At 38.1% G+C, this 15,358-nt stretch overlaps 2 protein-coding genes across 4 annotated transcripts; one reads left to right on the plus strand and one right to left on the minus strand.

Moving 5' to 3' along the window:
- Positions 1–6,538: 6,538 nt before the first annotated feature.
- Positions 6,539–9,831, plus strand: LOC114282373 (ras-related protein RABA1f). Its single transcript, XM_028225013.2, has 2 exons — positions 6,539–7,151; positions 8,990–9,831. The coding sequence occupies exons 1-2, from the start codon at positions 6,931–6,933 to the stop codon at positions 9,420–9,422; spliced, it is 654 nt and encodes a 217-aa protein (XP_028080814.2). The 5' UTR covers positions 6,539–6,930; the 3' UTR covers positions 9,423–9,831.
- A 704-nt stretch (positions 9,832–10,535) lies between these two features.
- Positions 10,536–14,023, minus strand: LOC114282364 (uncharacterized). Of its 3 annotated transcripts, none has more exons than XM_082878832.1 (6): positions 13,740–14,023; positions 12,104–12,519; positions 11,558–11,808; positions 11,333–11,413; positions 11,088–11,165; positions 10,536–10,909 (listed from the first exon to the last, which is right to left on the minus strand). In XM_082878832.1, exons 1-6 carry the CDS (start codon positions 13,745–13,747, stop codon positions 10,772–10,774), a joined length of 972 nt encoding a protein of 323 aa, XP_082734958.1. In that variant the 5' UTR covers positions 13,748–14,023; the 3' UTR covers positions 10,536–10,771. The 3 variants fall into 3 exon arrangements, with proteins under 3 accessions (XP_082734958.1, XP_028080807.2, XP_082734959.1); XM_028225006.2 differs by having other exon boundaries at positions 10,998–11,165; XM_082878833.1 differs by having other exon boundaries at positions 10,998–11,165; positions 12,413–12,519; positions 13,740–13,882.
- Between the last annotated feature and the right edge of the window lie 1,335 nt (positions 14,024–15,358).

The following is a 15,358-nucleotide window of genomic DNA, read 5'->3' on the forward strand; positions in this document are numbered from 1 at the left end:
CTAGAAGTTGGCCTCCTCACAATTCGAAGCGAAAATTTTGATCCAAACTTAAATGGAGAAGCCATAGCCTTAGAACTCGACCTTGCAGAAGAAAGAAGAGAAAGAGCACTAGTCCACATCGCCTCATACCAATGAGAGTTAATCAGAAAATACAGCAAAAAGGTCCATCCAAGACAATTCAAGATTAGGGATTGGGTACTACGCAAAGTAATGGGAAACACCTTGATCCCAGGAGACGGCAAGTTAGGCCCAAATTGGGAAGGTCCTTATAAGGTGGTTGGGTTAGCAGGCAAAGGGGCATACCACCTAGAAGACAAGGATGGCAAGGCAATCCCCAGGCCATGGAATACGGCCAATCTCAAGTTATTTTACTTTTAGCTTTTCTTTTTCAAACATATGTAATTTTTTCTTCCTTCAATAAAATGAGAAATTCTTTTTAGCACAAGTTGTCCCTTGTAAAAATTAGCTTTAGTAAAGATTAGGCGCATTGCAAGTATTTTTTCATTCTAAGTTAGCCGGAAAAACTAACTCAGAGGTTGGCTGGAATAAACCAACACCCTTCCTAAGCCTAGGATAAGGATCCAGGCTGCAGGACATTTGGTCGGAATAACCAAATACTCTAAGTTAGCCGAAAAAACTAACTCAGAGGTTGGCTGGAATAAACCAACACCCTTCCTAAGCCCAGGATAAGGATCCAGGCTGCAGGACATTTGGTCGGAATAACCAAATACTATAAGTTAGCTGGAAAAACTAACTTCGATGGTTGGCTGGAATAAACCAACTCCTGTTACTCTTCAGCCGAAGTAAGTGCAAGGCTGAAGAGTGGTTGGCTGGAATAAACCAACTCCTGTTACTCTTCAGCCAAAGTAAGTGCAAGGCTGAAGAGTGGTTGGCTGGAATAAACCAACTCTTGTTACTCTTCAGCCGAAGTAAGTGCATGGCTGAAGAGTGGTTGGCTGGAATAAACCAACTACTGTTACTCTTCAGCCAAAGTAAGTGCAAGGCTGAAGAGTGGTTGGCTGGAATAAACCAACTATTGTTACTCTTCAGCCGAAGTAAGTGCGCGGCTGAAGAGTGGTTGGCTGGAATAAACCAACTATTGTTACTCTTCAGCCGAAGTAAGTGCATGGCTGAAGAGTGGTTGGCTGGAATAAACCAACTCTTGTTACTCTTCAGCCGAAGTAAGCGCAAGGCTGAAGAGTGGTTGGCTGGAATAAACCAACTCTTGTTACTCTTCAGCCGAAGTAAGTGCATGGCTGAAGAGTGGTTGGCTGGAATTAACCAACTCTTGTTACTCTTCAACTGAAGTAAGTGCAAGGCTGAAGAGTGGTTGGCTGGAATTAACCAACACTTTGTACTCCTTAGCCGAAGTAAGTATATCGGCTAAGGAGTGGTTGGCTGGTAAGCATAGATTAAAAAGCCAAAACCGAAATAGAAGTTGGAGTAATAGAAGACATTACAAACTGCAGACATACAAATCAAAACCGGAGTAAGAGTTGCGTTAAATTTTTGATTCAAAACAAAAGTCAATACAAAGGGGCATAGTTCGGTTACAAAGACGAAACAAAAAAAAAAAAAAGAAAAAGAAAAAGTACAAAGTCAAGAAAAAAGTTCTTGTATTTCAGCGTCAAAGGCCGCATCACCATCAACTTGAAAACTGGTTTCAAGGGGAAGATCACGCTCGGTCGCCGGGTTAGTTTCGGTTGGAACCACGGTGTCACTTGGTTGTTCAATAGGAGGGTCCTCTACCATGGGCTCCAACCGAAGTGACGGGCTTGCACCAACAACCGGAATGTCTTCAGGAGCAGAGGAGTCATCAGTGTCTGAGTCCTCCAGAAACTCTTGTTACAAGGCGTCTGCATACGCCGCAAGGGATTTCGGTATAAAGTATGCCGGAGGGTCGAAGACCTCGGTCTGTTCATCATGACCGAGCTTCTCCACAGCCGCCCTCCAGCCGCACTTGAAGAAAAGCTCCTTGGCGGCGTCGCATTGCTTGACATAGGCATCTTCTGCCTCCTTATAACCTCGCTTGTACCCCTCATTTTCGGCCGCCCCCACGCTCTCTTTTAGTTCACTTATTTCGGCGTCTTTTCTCTTCTCAAGCTTCAACAACTCCCGCAGATACTTGTCCTTCATAACGATGGCTGCCTTCTGCTTCTCCGCTTCAGCCGAGTTAACAAGATCGGCAAGCCGACCGTTCTCTGCTTGAAGCTCGGTCATTTTCCTTTCGGCCTCCGCTAGTTCGGCCGCCTTTGCTTCGGCTTCCGCCATCGCCTGCCTTGTGGTTTTGCGGAGTTCTTGGACTTTCTTATAAGTGATGTTGTTCTTCTGCAAGGCCTGACAAAACAAAGAGTTCTTTTCAGCCGAAGTAAAAGTTGGAAAAATTTAGACAGAAAGAACAGACAGAGCTACTTACCAAGATCATGGACTTGGAAGCAGACCGAATTGATTTCATTTCGGTGTTCAGTTGCTTCAAGTGGTGCTCCATGTCCTTGGGGAGGCACACACTTTTGGCCAGGTTAAAGGCCAGTTGGTGGTCTTTTTCAGCCACGACCGAGTTAGTAGCTTTGATGTCTCGGTCGTTGAAGGTCAGCGACGGAGCCCACTTCGGAGATTCAGTTCGGTCGGTTTGCTCCGGTTGGGGGGAAGGCTGAGGACTCTGGGGGATGGATTCAACCTCATCGACTAGTTGCTGTTCGGTCGAAGTATTTCGGGCGCGTTTGGATGGCCGAGATGAAGAAGGCTGCTGAGAAGGGAGGGCCACAACGGCAGACTGCGCCTCGACAGATGGCTGTGCTTCGGCTCTGGTTGACGCAGTTAGAAGGGCCCTGACTCTGCTCTTCTTTGCCATTTCTTCCTCAGCAGTTAATGGAACAAGTCTTATTTCGGGCAAAGTTGGGTCCGGTTTTGGTGCTTCCTCAAGAAGGAAATCGGTTACCCTTGCTTTTCGGCGACCGCTGTACCGGTAGGTCGGCTCAAAGTTCAGAAGCTTAGCCCAACTTCTTTCTTTAATCCGTAGTGCGGCTCGCAAAACCGCAAGGTTGGGATAGCTATACAGGGAATGGAGGTGGGCGAAATCTGCAAACAAGAAGAAGTGTTAGTTCGGTCAATAGATTAAAAAACCGAGATAACATACAAGGAACAAGACCGAAGTTAAATTACCAGGCTCTCCCATTTTCCAATTTATAGGTCGGCCAGGAATTTGGGCTTGAAAATCCTCAAAATTCCCAGAGACCCAGAAGAAGTCATCATCATTAAGGTCTTTGTCCGGTGTGTGCTTAACAATCTTCTCTCGGCGGCGGCGGATCCTAAGGTAATAGACCCATCCAGCATCTTTCGAGCCGATGGAATATTGATGGAATATTTCGGCAAGGCCAAGGTTTAAACCGGTTTGGTGGTTTAGTGCGGCTATTCCCATAATAATACGGTACGTATTGGTGGACAGTTGGGTGGGGCATAACCTAGTTTGCCTAAGGAACTCACAGATCAACGGTTGTACAGGAAACCGTAGTCCGGTCTCTATTATGGATTAAAGAGTAAAAGGAATGAAACCTTCGTTGTCCCATGGAATAACGTCCTTTTTTGCTAAAGTCAAATGAACGTCATCCGGTATATCATAGTCCTTCCTGAATTCGGCCATCCCACCAGGGGTCTCAACTAAATACCTATACTTACCCATTTGTTGTATAATTTAACGAGTAAGTTATTTCGGTGCGATAATCGTGCTCAGAAGCTCGGTTGAGCGCACGCGGGAGTGCCTGGGTAACCTAAGTCTGCAAAGTAAAAAACAGAGGGGGTTAAAGCACTGATCAATGGACCGTGCTACAATTTACAAGCAAGGTATAAAAGCCCTACTTCGGCCTCAAAAAACTAGTTCTTTCATCAGAAGGTCAGGTAGCTCGGTTTGAGCAGGTTGCTCGGTAGACCGGTTTAACGTCTAGGGGCAGCTTTCTGAGTTCGGTCTAAAAAAAAAAAACTAAGAAAGCTGGTTTAGTCCCAAGGCCTAAATCGGTTGCAGTGTGAGGAAAGTTACTTCGGTTGAGCCCCCTAGGGGCGGCTTTCTGAGTTCGGTTTAAGAACTGAGAAAGCCGGCTTGGCCCCAAAAGCTTAGCTTGGTTATGGACCGAAGTACCTAGTTCGGTATGTGCACGTTTGTTCGGTGATCTTATCTTGGCTAAGAGTGGTTCAGAAGAAACTACTGATATTCCTACAAGTTCTAGTTCGGTTATTTTCTGAATCTATCTACATACATAACACAAACAGTATCCTAGTTCGGTTGGGACGTGATTCTGGATCAAAATCAAGTTTTCTCTAGGGTATATGACATATAGTCATGGGCTTTACTGATTTTTTTCATGAAAGTACTAAAGTAAAATAGAGCTGGAAGAAAAATGTTTTGCAAAAGCAAGCAGAGCATGGAAAACAGAATATGAAAACAAAACAAAGGAAAGGAAAAAGGATCGCTTACCAGGAAAAGATGAAGCAGAGGGCAGGAGCAACGGAACCAACGAAGAACACAGACTCAGGAGGCTCAGAGGCTGGAGAAGCAGAGGCACAGAGAGAGAAGAAGGTGAATGGTTCAAAGGTAGAATGATCGTTTTGTGGAAGGAGAGAGAATGGGCGGGAACTGTTCAAAAATTTCGTACTACGAGGGCGGCGTGACAGCTACTTCCAGCCAATCAGAGCTTGCCACGTGTCACTGGAATGGGAAGCGTTACAGACGCTATGATTGAAGAGACGTTTTTGACCGGGCAGAACGGAGCCCGGAGTGAAATTAGCTCGGCTTAAAAATTCGAGAGTTTTTAGCTCGGCTGGAGAGGCTAAAGTATTCTTAGCTCGGCTGGGAAAGCTTAAAACGATGCCAGCTCGGTTGATAGACTGATAATCCCAATCATGCCATGCAGATGGAATTAAGGGGCAATTGAGAGGGTAATTTTTTGGTAAAAATTGGGCCGAGCTGTGAGATGGACTTGGTGGCCCAAAATGCCAAGGACTGGGTAAAAGGCCGAAATGTTACTGCGGCCCAAAAGAGATAAAAGTCACTCCGGCCCGAGCTGTTGAAGTGACTCCGGCTCAAGAACGATAGATTTACTCTGGCTCTGCGGAGATGATTGACTTACTTCGGCTAAAGGAATGTAAAGCTGCCTCGGTTTTGACAACTTGAGTTAGTCCGGTCTTATAAGGTAGTCCGGTCATGATTGAATTCGGGATAGGTCGGTTGTAATGTTGTTACTCAGTGGATCGGTCCAAACACACCACGGTTCATGTATGAGAGCCGAGATATGGTGTAACATGAAGAAGAACCGAACTACTGTTAGTATGGCCTACTTTGTGGCTCGGCATAGCCATTCTTACTTCGGTCGAATGGGAGTTCGGCCATAAAGAAAACCATCCCACTTGGTTTAAGCAGTGGGGGAGGGTGTAAAAGGATAAGCATTATCCTTAGGAGAATGAATCCTAGGAGGACTCTGCATGGAGAAATACAAGTCCTACTAGGATTGTGCCACGGAAAACTTATAAAAGCCTACAAGCATCACCTTGGAGGAGGTAATTGAACATAATTTCTTTCTGAGAACATAGAGCTTTGTCTATTTGTCAAGTTTTCTGACTTAGGCATCAGAGAGGTTTCCGGTACACACCTGCCGGCTAGCTCACGTTTGTATTTTCAGGTGACAAAGCGACGTTGTACGGAGGAGCGTGGACTTGGTCAACAGGATTATACGAGGAGAATTATTTCCTCCCCGTACACTTTTAATCTATCTGTCAAAATTGTTTTAATATTTTTAATCTATCTGTCCAAATTATATTAATATTTTTTTAATCTATCTATTGAAATTCTTTTAATATATATGTACTATTTTTTCTTATATGGCCAAATTGAATCTATCTGTCATATTATTTTTGCTTATCTATCCAAATTGGAACACCAAAATTTGTCATAATTAAGGGCTGGTTTGACTCCTTTTTTTTTTTTTTTTTTATTATTTTATAATTTTCAATGCACCTAAAATAGTTACTTGCCAATATTTTTATAAAATTAACCTCAAATCTGTTAATTTCAAACCTACATTTATTTAAATGAACTTTTAAGATCTAAGCTTAGTAATGTTTCACTATTATTTATTATGAAAAATAAAATTTAATTTTTTGAATTTTTGATCCTACTAATATTAAGGCCTCGTTTGGGAACATATTTTTTTAGTAACTTTTTGACTTTTTGACTAAAATATGATGTAAAAAAAATTAGTATGTTTGAGATGACTTTTGACTTTTTATGAAAAGATGTGCAAAAAGTAGAGAGAAAATAGAATCTTTAACTTTTTTGTATAGATTGTTGGCTTTTTGATTTTTTTAGTGACTTTTTAACTTTTTAATTAAAAAAATTATTTGTCAAATGAGACCTTACTATATTTTGTTTAAATCTCAAAAAATTGTCAATGTAATTTATTCATAAATATATCATTAAAGTGGTTTTATTTTAATTTTTAGACTTTCATTACATAATAAATTATTATATTTTATAAAATTGATTCTAGACGGGAGTTTGTACAACTTTGAATTCCTCGTGAAATGGTTAAATTCCGAACGCGCTCGGCGCTGCCCACACTCCTATGATTTTTCCTAACAATTTAAAATATTTTAATATATTAATTAATATGTTCACATCTTACACAATCTCTGTTCTGTTTTACAAGCTTTGAATACATCTCCCTCTCTCTCTCTCTCTTCAATACTTTCATGTATAACGGTGCTCTCTCTCTCTCCCTCCTTCTTTTTGTTTTTTAAGATCTGTGTCCTACAAAATCTAAAGATAGATCGCAAATCAATCTCGCATTTTGATCTGCAAACTCCTGCTTCTTCTCTCTTTATATCTGTATATATATACATTCATACATACATACAAACATATATAAAATTGATTGAAGGCGAATGGGGGCGTACAGAGCAGACGACGATTACGATTACTTGTTCAAAGTGGTTCTAATCGGCGATTCTGGAGTCGGAAAATCAAACCTGCTCTCTAGATTCACGAGGAATGAGTTCAGTCTGGAGTCCAAGTCCACAATCGGCGTCGAATTCGCCACTCGAAGCATTCACGTCGACGACAAGGTCGTCAAGGCCCAGATTTGGGACACCGCTGGCCAAGAAAGGTACAGATCTAAACCCCTCTTTCCTTCCATTTTCATTTATACATACATGTATCTCTACATAAATATCATGTATCAAAAATCCTACAATCCGAGCCTATTTCGATTGGAAATTGGTTTTATTGATCGATCATATTTGTAATAAACTAAATCAAATGTTGATTTTTCTTTTTGTATGGTTTTTGCTTGATAAAGTCGTCATTGATGCGTTGCCATACCCTATCAAATCTGGTGTGTGTGTTTTCATCCTTTGTTTGGTTACTGAGAAAACTAAGGAAAATCATAGATTATTTTACTTTCTTATTATAGTATATGTTTTTGTGTTGTGTTTGGTTTACTGAAATGAAATTTTCACTTTGGTTAAGTTAATTTGGTGTACTTGGCTGGCTTAGTTGAGTGTTGGTTTCTATATTCCTCATGTGCTTTCTAACAGAATCTTATAAATGCATTTAGGCTCCGTTTATTTAGATTTGATGAGATTATGAATACAGTAGTGTTATTAGGTTTGAGATATAAGATAAAATATGTTTGTTAGTGTGTTAATTTATGAAATTACGTAAAAGTTTTCATTGTATAAAAGGTGACTTGTTTTTATAAAGTGGGGGCGAAATGTTCTTGTCACACCCAATCCCATGGCAATCCCATCCCTTCCATGGGACATACTATATGGGGGCATTCATAGTCCCATTCCATTTTTGCCAACCAAACATGATTTACGTAGGGCCCGCAGGATTACTTATCCAACCCCTTCATCTGTGGAGCCAAACAAACATGTCCTGAGATTCTTTTGAAAATATTTCAATCAAAATCCCCGTCTTTTCTTGTTGTCTATACTTGATTGGCATGGTTTGTGTTCTATGCATGTTCATTATTGTGAAAAGTGTCCCTAAGCAAATGGTTGGGGAAGAAGTGACTCAAAGCTTCTGTGCCCCAAGATTCCAACGCAACTTCAGTGAGCTGAGGCCAAGATGGAGGGCCTTTGCCTCAGACTGAGGCAATTAAATTTCATCATTTGTGTTCAATATAAGTTTTTTGGAAATTACTTTTTTAGTGTTCCCCTTGATTCAATGAAGCTTTTGCCTTACGCATACACCTTAGGAGGTCTTGTCACCTCGGTTCGCTTTTTGCTGTAATTAACATACAGTATGTTAATTATCTATGCTTGCCAAATCACTACCTTACAAGTCTGCTGACTATCTACTGTACTGATATGTTAAATAAACTACTGTGATAAATATTTTATATTTTTTATGATAAAGATGAGTTGAATCAATTAAATCTACATACCCGATGAATCTCGTCTACCATTGCTCCACTTTTGCTTGATATTAATTGTTGGGGACATGAGTGGGCTGAAGGGGGAAGCTTGAATTTTCAAAACGGCTGTTCCAACATTGGCATTGGAGGATTTTGTATTGCTTTCGAACTGAGCTAGAGGCGAAGAATGTTTGGAGGAGTGTACCCCAGTGAGTCTATCCTCTTTGGATATAGGTTACTTGAGGTGATGATTTGATGTGAGCGTAGTTTCTTTAAATTTTGATTGCTTGCTATACAATTCACATATTTGGGTAGGCAAGCAACAGACTGAATTTTTAGTGCGTTTCAAGTTTCAATCTCATCTTATTTGTTCCTGCCATTAGATTGGAGCCTTATTTATTTCCCTTTGGTTTGGAAACTAGCTGTGTGCCGTCTGGTATTAAGTTAGCTATCTTGATTTGTAAAACATCTTTCTGTATAATTCCATTTGGTGCTGTTTGCCTGATTGATGAACAAAGAATTTTGACTACATTGTGTTACTTTTAAGATTGAATCCATGTCTCATTTTGTACTCTTTCTTGAAGATACCGTGCAATCACAAGTGCATACTATCGAGGAGCTGTTGGTGCATTGCTTGTTTATGATGTCACTCGACATGTCACGTTTGAAAATGTAGAGAGATGGTTGAAGGAGCTTCGGGATCACACAGACTCCAACATTGTCATTATGCTTGTGGGAAACAAGGCAGATTTGCGTCATTTGAGGGCTGTTTCCACCGAGGATGCCAAGGCATTTGCTGAAAGAGAGAACACGTTTTTCATGGAGACCTCTGCTCTGGAGTCTATGAATGTGGAAAATGCCTTCACAGAAGTACTCACTCAAATATATCGTGTTGTCAGCAGGAAGGCTCTGGACATTGGGGATGACCCGGCAGCTTTGCCCAAGGGACAAACCATTAATGTTGGTGGCAAGGATGACGTATCGGCTGTCAAGAAAGTTGGATGCTGCTCAGCATAGTCCAAAAGAATAGAACAATACAGTCTGCTATGTTTTTTTGTCATCTTCCCCAAAGAACATCCAATTTCTATACGATTGTGGAACATGTTTGAATATGTCAATTTTACTAGCATACAATGTCGAGACTCCCAAAACTTTCATTTTTATGGCGTATATCTTGACGCTACATTGAACTTTTAGCTTAACCAAAGCCCATAGGGTCAGGATTCTAGTATTTTCTTTGCATTCTTTGGCTTCCTCTTATTTCAATCTTTTTTCTTGTTCTTCCTTTGTGTATTATTCAGTTCTTAGCTACGCTGTAGGTTAGTTTATCTTTGATTGCTTAGGGTTGGGATTTGGAAATGTATTAAGATAATGTGACTTTTGGTGTACTTGATTGATTGATCGATTAATTGTTTTTTCTGGGCCATGAAAATTGTTGATGAATTCTTGCATTATACCTCTGGGGTTCTGATTTCTCGGCTTTACATATTTTGGTCAAAGTTAGTTATATGCAGTTATGTACTAACCTAGGCTAGTGAGAAAAAAAATGAAGGTTATCTACTGAGTATTGGCATGGAGAGGGAGGGTGAAAACTGCAGGTTATCTACAGAGTATTGGGGTTCTGAGCAGTAGTGGGATAGACTTGTGCCCCTTCTGTAAGGATAGAAGATGTGAACCATGTTTTTCTGCTCTGCCTGGTGATTTGGAAGGCATGGTCAGGTTTATTATGGGTGACACCTGCTGCTGTGGAGGGACTACTCCATTGGTGGTTGGGTGCTAAGTTTAAAAAGCCAATGCTTAAGATTTGAAAGCTTGTAGCTGTTTTGGTTCGTGGACGGTGGGTACTTTGCTGCTGCTAGGGGTTGCCTTTTTGTGGTCTTGGTTCTGTTTTTGTTTGGGTTGGTTTCTCACCAACTGTGGATGGTGCTGTCACGTGATTAGGCTTGCTTTTCGGTGTCAACTTAGTTGGGATTGTTGAACTTTGTATTTGTATGGTTATTTCATCAATAAAAGTTATTTTTTGTTGTTTAAAAAAAAAAAAGAAGGGTTAATACCGTGTTTAACTTAAAATATATTTTTGGCTTGGAAAATGCTATACACACTTCAACTAATATATGTGTCATGCAAGGATTAAATTTTGAAATTTGAAATATAATTCTAGTCAATAATATCATACGGACAACATATCTACACATCTAAGACATACTATTCCACCATTCCCATCTATGAAAATAGTACAAGTGAACATAAAGATATTGAGCAAAGCACAAAGATTATAAAATAAATGATCTCTTTGAAACATATGGATTACTAAAATAAATGAAGGTAATGAAAGCGCATCTCCAACATTCACTTGTCTAAAATTTCTAGCTCTTTATCGTCAAAGCTGTAGATTTGCAGAGAGGGCAAATATTCTTTTCCTGCAGCCACTTCTTTATGCAGACAGCATGGTAATCATGTCTACAGTCCAGACTCCCAATTGTGTCATAGTTTTCATACTCACCCTGCCAAATTGCACAGCCATTTTGTTAACCCAACGATTGATTAAGATATCAAAACACCAAAACCATATAATCTGAGAGTATTGCATACCTGACATATAGTGCAGATTTCAGGTTCTTGATCCAAGCTTGGGACTTTATTTAAATTTAATTGTCTTACAGATGAAATATGTGTTCTCACCTTCAGATTCCTTATGATTGTTTCCTCAGACAAACCGGTGTTAATGTGACCCATTTGTTCTTCAAGATCAAGTAGCTCCTGCAGATGCATTTTCTATTAATTTTTTAAAAACAATATCTAATCTAAAATGAATAAATTGTCGATCTCTTGAGACTGTATGACAGCAAAGAGTTCAAATAATGAATCAAGTATTTTACAAGTGCAGTGTAGAGACCAATTTCACAAAGGGAATAATAACTTGATACCTCATATGACATGTCTTCTTCACCCTCCAACCTCATGTTGGAGACATCTGAATCAGCAACACCCTCTAGTAATATCACACCCTACAGACATTTTGGGGGAATATTAGTTCCATTTTCAAATGAAGAAATAAACTTAGACCATAAATAATATATATAATCTTCTTCAGAATGCTTGACGAAAAAGAAACGTCAAAATGTAACAGCAGAGAGGGAGAGAGAGCTTACATCAAGTAATTGAATTGCAAAGCGGTCAAAGGTGACAATTGAATTGTCCTGGCGCGTTGAGGGTCCAAAGTTTCTATACCCATCATCATGACTACCCCTGGAAGAATTTGAAGCGTTATGTTGTCGTGGGTGGTTGTTCATTTGATGCCTGTTTGAAGATGATGGTTCTTGAGGTTGGAGGTCCAAATTGTTTCCTCTCATTGCTTGCATATGAGGCAGTGGTTGATGTGGATCCAATTCGTAATTATTCCCTGTAAAGTAGCCAAATATTATATTCATCAAGTCTGCTTTCACAATCCTAATCCTTGATAATTGGATATCAGATCAAACATGGAACTCAAGAAAGAGTGGAAGAGATATGAATCAAATTTAAATTAAAAATTTTGCGTCTCTTCCTCACCCCAATATTCTTTTTTAATTCTTGCAACCTCTCGTAACTTTATTGCTTTATTTATAAAATAGAAAAAAAAAAAAAAAAGGTTCCAAAAGTGCTATGAATTTAAGTAGAAATTGGTTTCCTATAGAAGAGAAGAGAGAAGAAATTACAATGTGAAAAAGATGCAGTTTCAGGGTACACAACATGTAGTTCCACTGAGTAGTGTGTGGCTGGTTGGAAGTGGAAATCTATATAGCTTTCTTGAACTAAATGGTGACCATGACTTTGTGGATCATAATGTGATGTGCTATTAGATGAGGGAATGAAGCGATGGTTGTAGAAGTTGGAAGCATCTGCACCGCCCAAAAGATTTGAAATAGGTCGAGCATTGTGCACATTATAGTAATGAGGCTCATTGGGTATAGATATATGGTCATTATTTGGCAAATGGTGAAAGTTGTGATTGGTTGCTCTGATACCATCATGATGTCGAGATCGAGAATCTTGGACCCTTGTGTCAGGGAGAAAATAGTGGGGATAGTTCTGCCACAATTCATGAAATATTTCACTCAGTTGTATGCTGTCCCTGCTTTCAATCATATTAGAATAACCGATCAAAAGATAAGCTAGAACTTTACAAAGTAAATAGAAAAGAAAGAAGAAAGCAGGACACTGTATTACTAAGTGCTACTATTATGAAATCCTAGTGAAAGTATAAACAACAGATAGGAAGCATCTGGCTGAGACTGTAATGAAGACTTCAGAAGTCTAGGAAAAGCGCAAATATATGGATTTCCCAATAGGGGCTCCGGCTTCCCTCCAGTCCGTGATCGGACATTTTGGCTAAGGTTCCGTTTATATTTACGGATTTAAAATACATGAATTTGGCTTAAACATTCAAGGACAATATTTCAAATTTAGATTTGATAATTTATTTAGGGGTTTCAACTTCAAGATTGAATTAAATAGTTTCGTCAGAATGAATTTGAAATAATTACATAAAATTAGTTATCTGAAATCATGAGCTACAAGAATCTTACCCAAATAGATCTCTATTATAGTGTTTCTATCTACTTATAATGGCCTAGTCTCCAATATTTTCATAAAATTCACTCTGAAATCCCTTGATTTTGAAATCCATCCATCGAAACGGACTCTTGATTGATAAATTCCTCTAATTATGCTAATTCGGATTAGCAAAATCTTCTTAAATCAACAATTCACTGAAAAAAGAAAGAGAAAAAGAAAGAAAGAAAGAAAAAAGAATCCTGATGTTTCAACTACATGAGAGATAGGACATCAATTTTCACAAGCCAACTACTAATTTGCGTGAACCACAAAGGTATTTTTGCACTAATTTTGCCCCATAAGTTGGTTCTTGTGTGTATTCATCTCATATATAGCTCTCTGTTCTTTTTTTTTTCAACAGAAGAAACCTTTTTAATTGAAAGAAAAAACAAAGACAATTTTATAATTGTCTTTGCGTACAAAGAATCCTGATTATTAGCTTCAATTTTGAGAAATCATATAGCGCTCTGAATTGACAATTAGCCAAACGAAATCAAAAAAAGCAAAAAACAAACAAATAAATAAAAATTACCCAGAACCTTATTGCACAGTTAATCATGAAAAAATAATAAGCGGGCAACAATTCGAATAGTATCATAAAAGTTTTATTTAAAAAAAAAAAAAATTACTATAACCACAAATTTATTGCATAATAAATGTTTTAGAAGGCATATATTAGATTAATCATGCAAGGTACATAAAAAATAACACACACACATATATAATGTATGATGGTACCTATCCATGCCGAACAATATTGCCCAAACACCTTCTTTCTTGTGTGAGAGCAATCCCAGAAACTTCAGATTCAGAGAAAGTGAGAGGTTTTAGAGTGAGAAGTGAAGTCGTCTGGAGCTTTGGGTGTGTATATATATATATATATAGAGAGAGAGAGAGAGAGAGAGAGAGAGAGTAGATATTAGTTAGTAAGGAAAGAATTTGGGTATAGAAAGATATGGGGTTTGTGATTTGGGAAAGGAAATACTTACAGATTTGGAAAGTACTAAGATTTGATTTGGTTTGCTTTTCGATTTAGTCTCTGTGTGTGATCAGGTGGTTATGTTATGTGAACGCGGCAAGGCAACGGTCGGATTTCGCACGTGTGAGTGTTGAGGCCACGTTTAAAGCGGATAACAAAAAGAAAAATAAAGGATGGCTTCTTTAAGATCCATATCGGATTACTTGGTGTTGTTAGCCCTTTGTGTGTTCGTCACGTAGCCTTCATTCATGACTTGAACCGTTTAATATGCAAGATTTATTAATTATTTTATTCTTATAAAAAATTATATTCATTAGGTATCGATAATTAATTGATCAGAATATATTTGTATCAATGATAAATATAATTTAAAAAATAAATTATTAACACAAACTTGATCAAGTGACTATCGACATCTGATCAATGTAATTTTTGTAAGGTTAAAGTACTTGACGAAAATTATATATTGAACGATTTGAATCATTAATGCAAGTTTTATGATAGGCCCACGAAGGCTCAACAACACTCTCTAATTGATTTTTCTAATTGGAGAGAAGCTTCTCCCAAAACGAATAACATTGCGAGTTGATCCATTATGTATTAATCAATATTTGATTGATTGGTCTAGTTAAATTTAAAATTCAAAAATTAAAATATTTTATAAATTTAAAAACATTAACAGATGAGAAATTTGAAAAAATAAAAATTAAATTCAAAAGTGCCCATGTAATTAGCGAAAGAAAAAAAAAAAAAAATCTAACTTAGCGTAAGACATAACTGCCTATTAGGGTATTTTTTAAAAAAACTAAAAAATAAGATATAAATAGTAATTTTAGATTTCTCTTTATAATAGTATAAATAGATTGATAGATAGATTATTATTATTATTATTATTATTTGCTTTCTATATTCTGTTTGGAAAATATTTTATAAGCTAACAAATCTTACTAATGTGTGTTTTATAATAAAAATAGTTTCTATATAGCATTATTCCTTTCCTTTTTCTCCAATTGTTAAACTGATTTCACCTCCTTATAAATGAAATTTCAAATTTATCTTTGATATTCAAAGAAAAAAAAAATTTATTACACAAACCAACAAATTGTTTAAATTTTGCTTACTAATTGATGTGCTAGGCCTCTAAAAAACTTAGCCTATCTCCCTCTTTCTCTGTTCTTTACAGAGGAGAGGGTGTGCTTCTAGCCATTATCTTCCCTTTGTTTCTTCTCTTGTAGTTTATCCTATTTTTTTTCTTGTTTATCCTCATGCTAGCCACTATTGCTCCTATCATCTCCATCATCAGTTTGCCACCGAGAAAGCTTTCAAATCTTTACTCAGATCTGATTCTTGATCGAGATTCAACATTGCTAAATACGCT

This window comes from Camellia sinensis, chromosome 7 (assembly GCF_055761805.1).
Source record: "Camellia sinensis isolate YWXY chromosome 7, ASM5576180v1, whole genome shotgun sequence".
Lineage (NCBI taxonomy): Eukaryota > Viridiplantae > Streptophyta > Magnoliopsida > Ericales > Theaceae > Camellia > Camellia sinensis.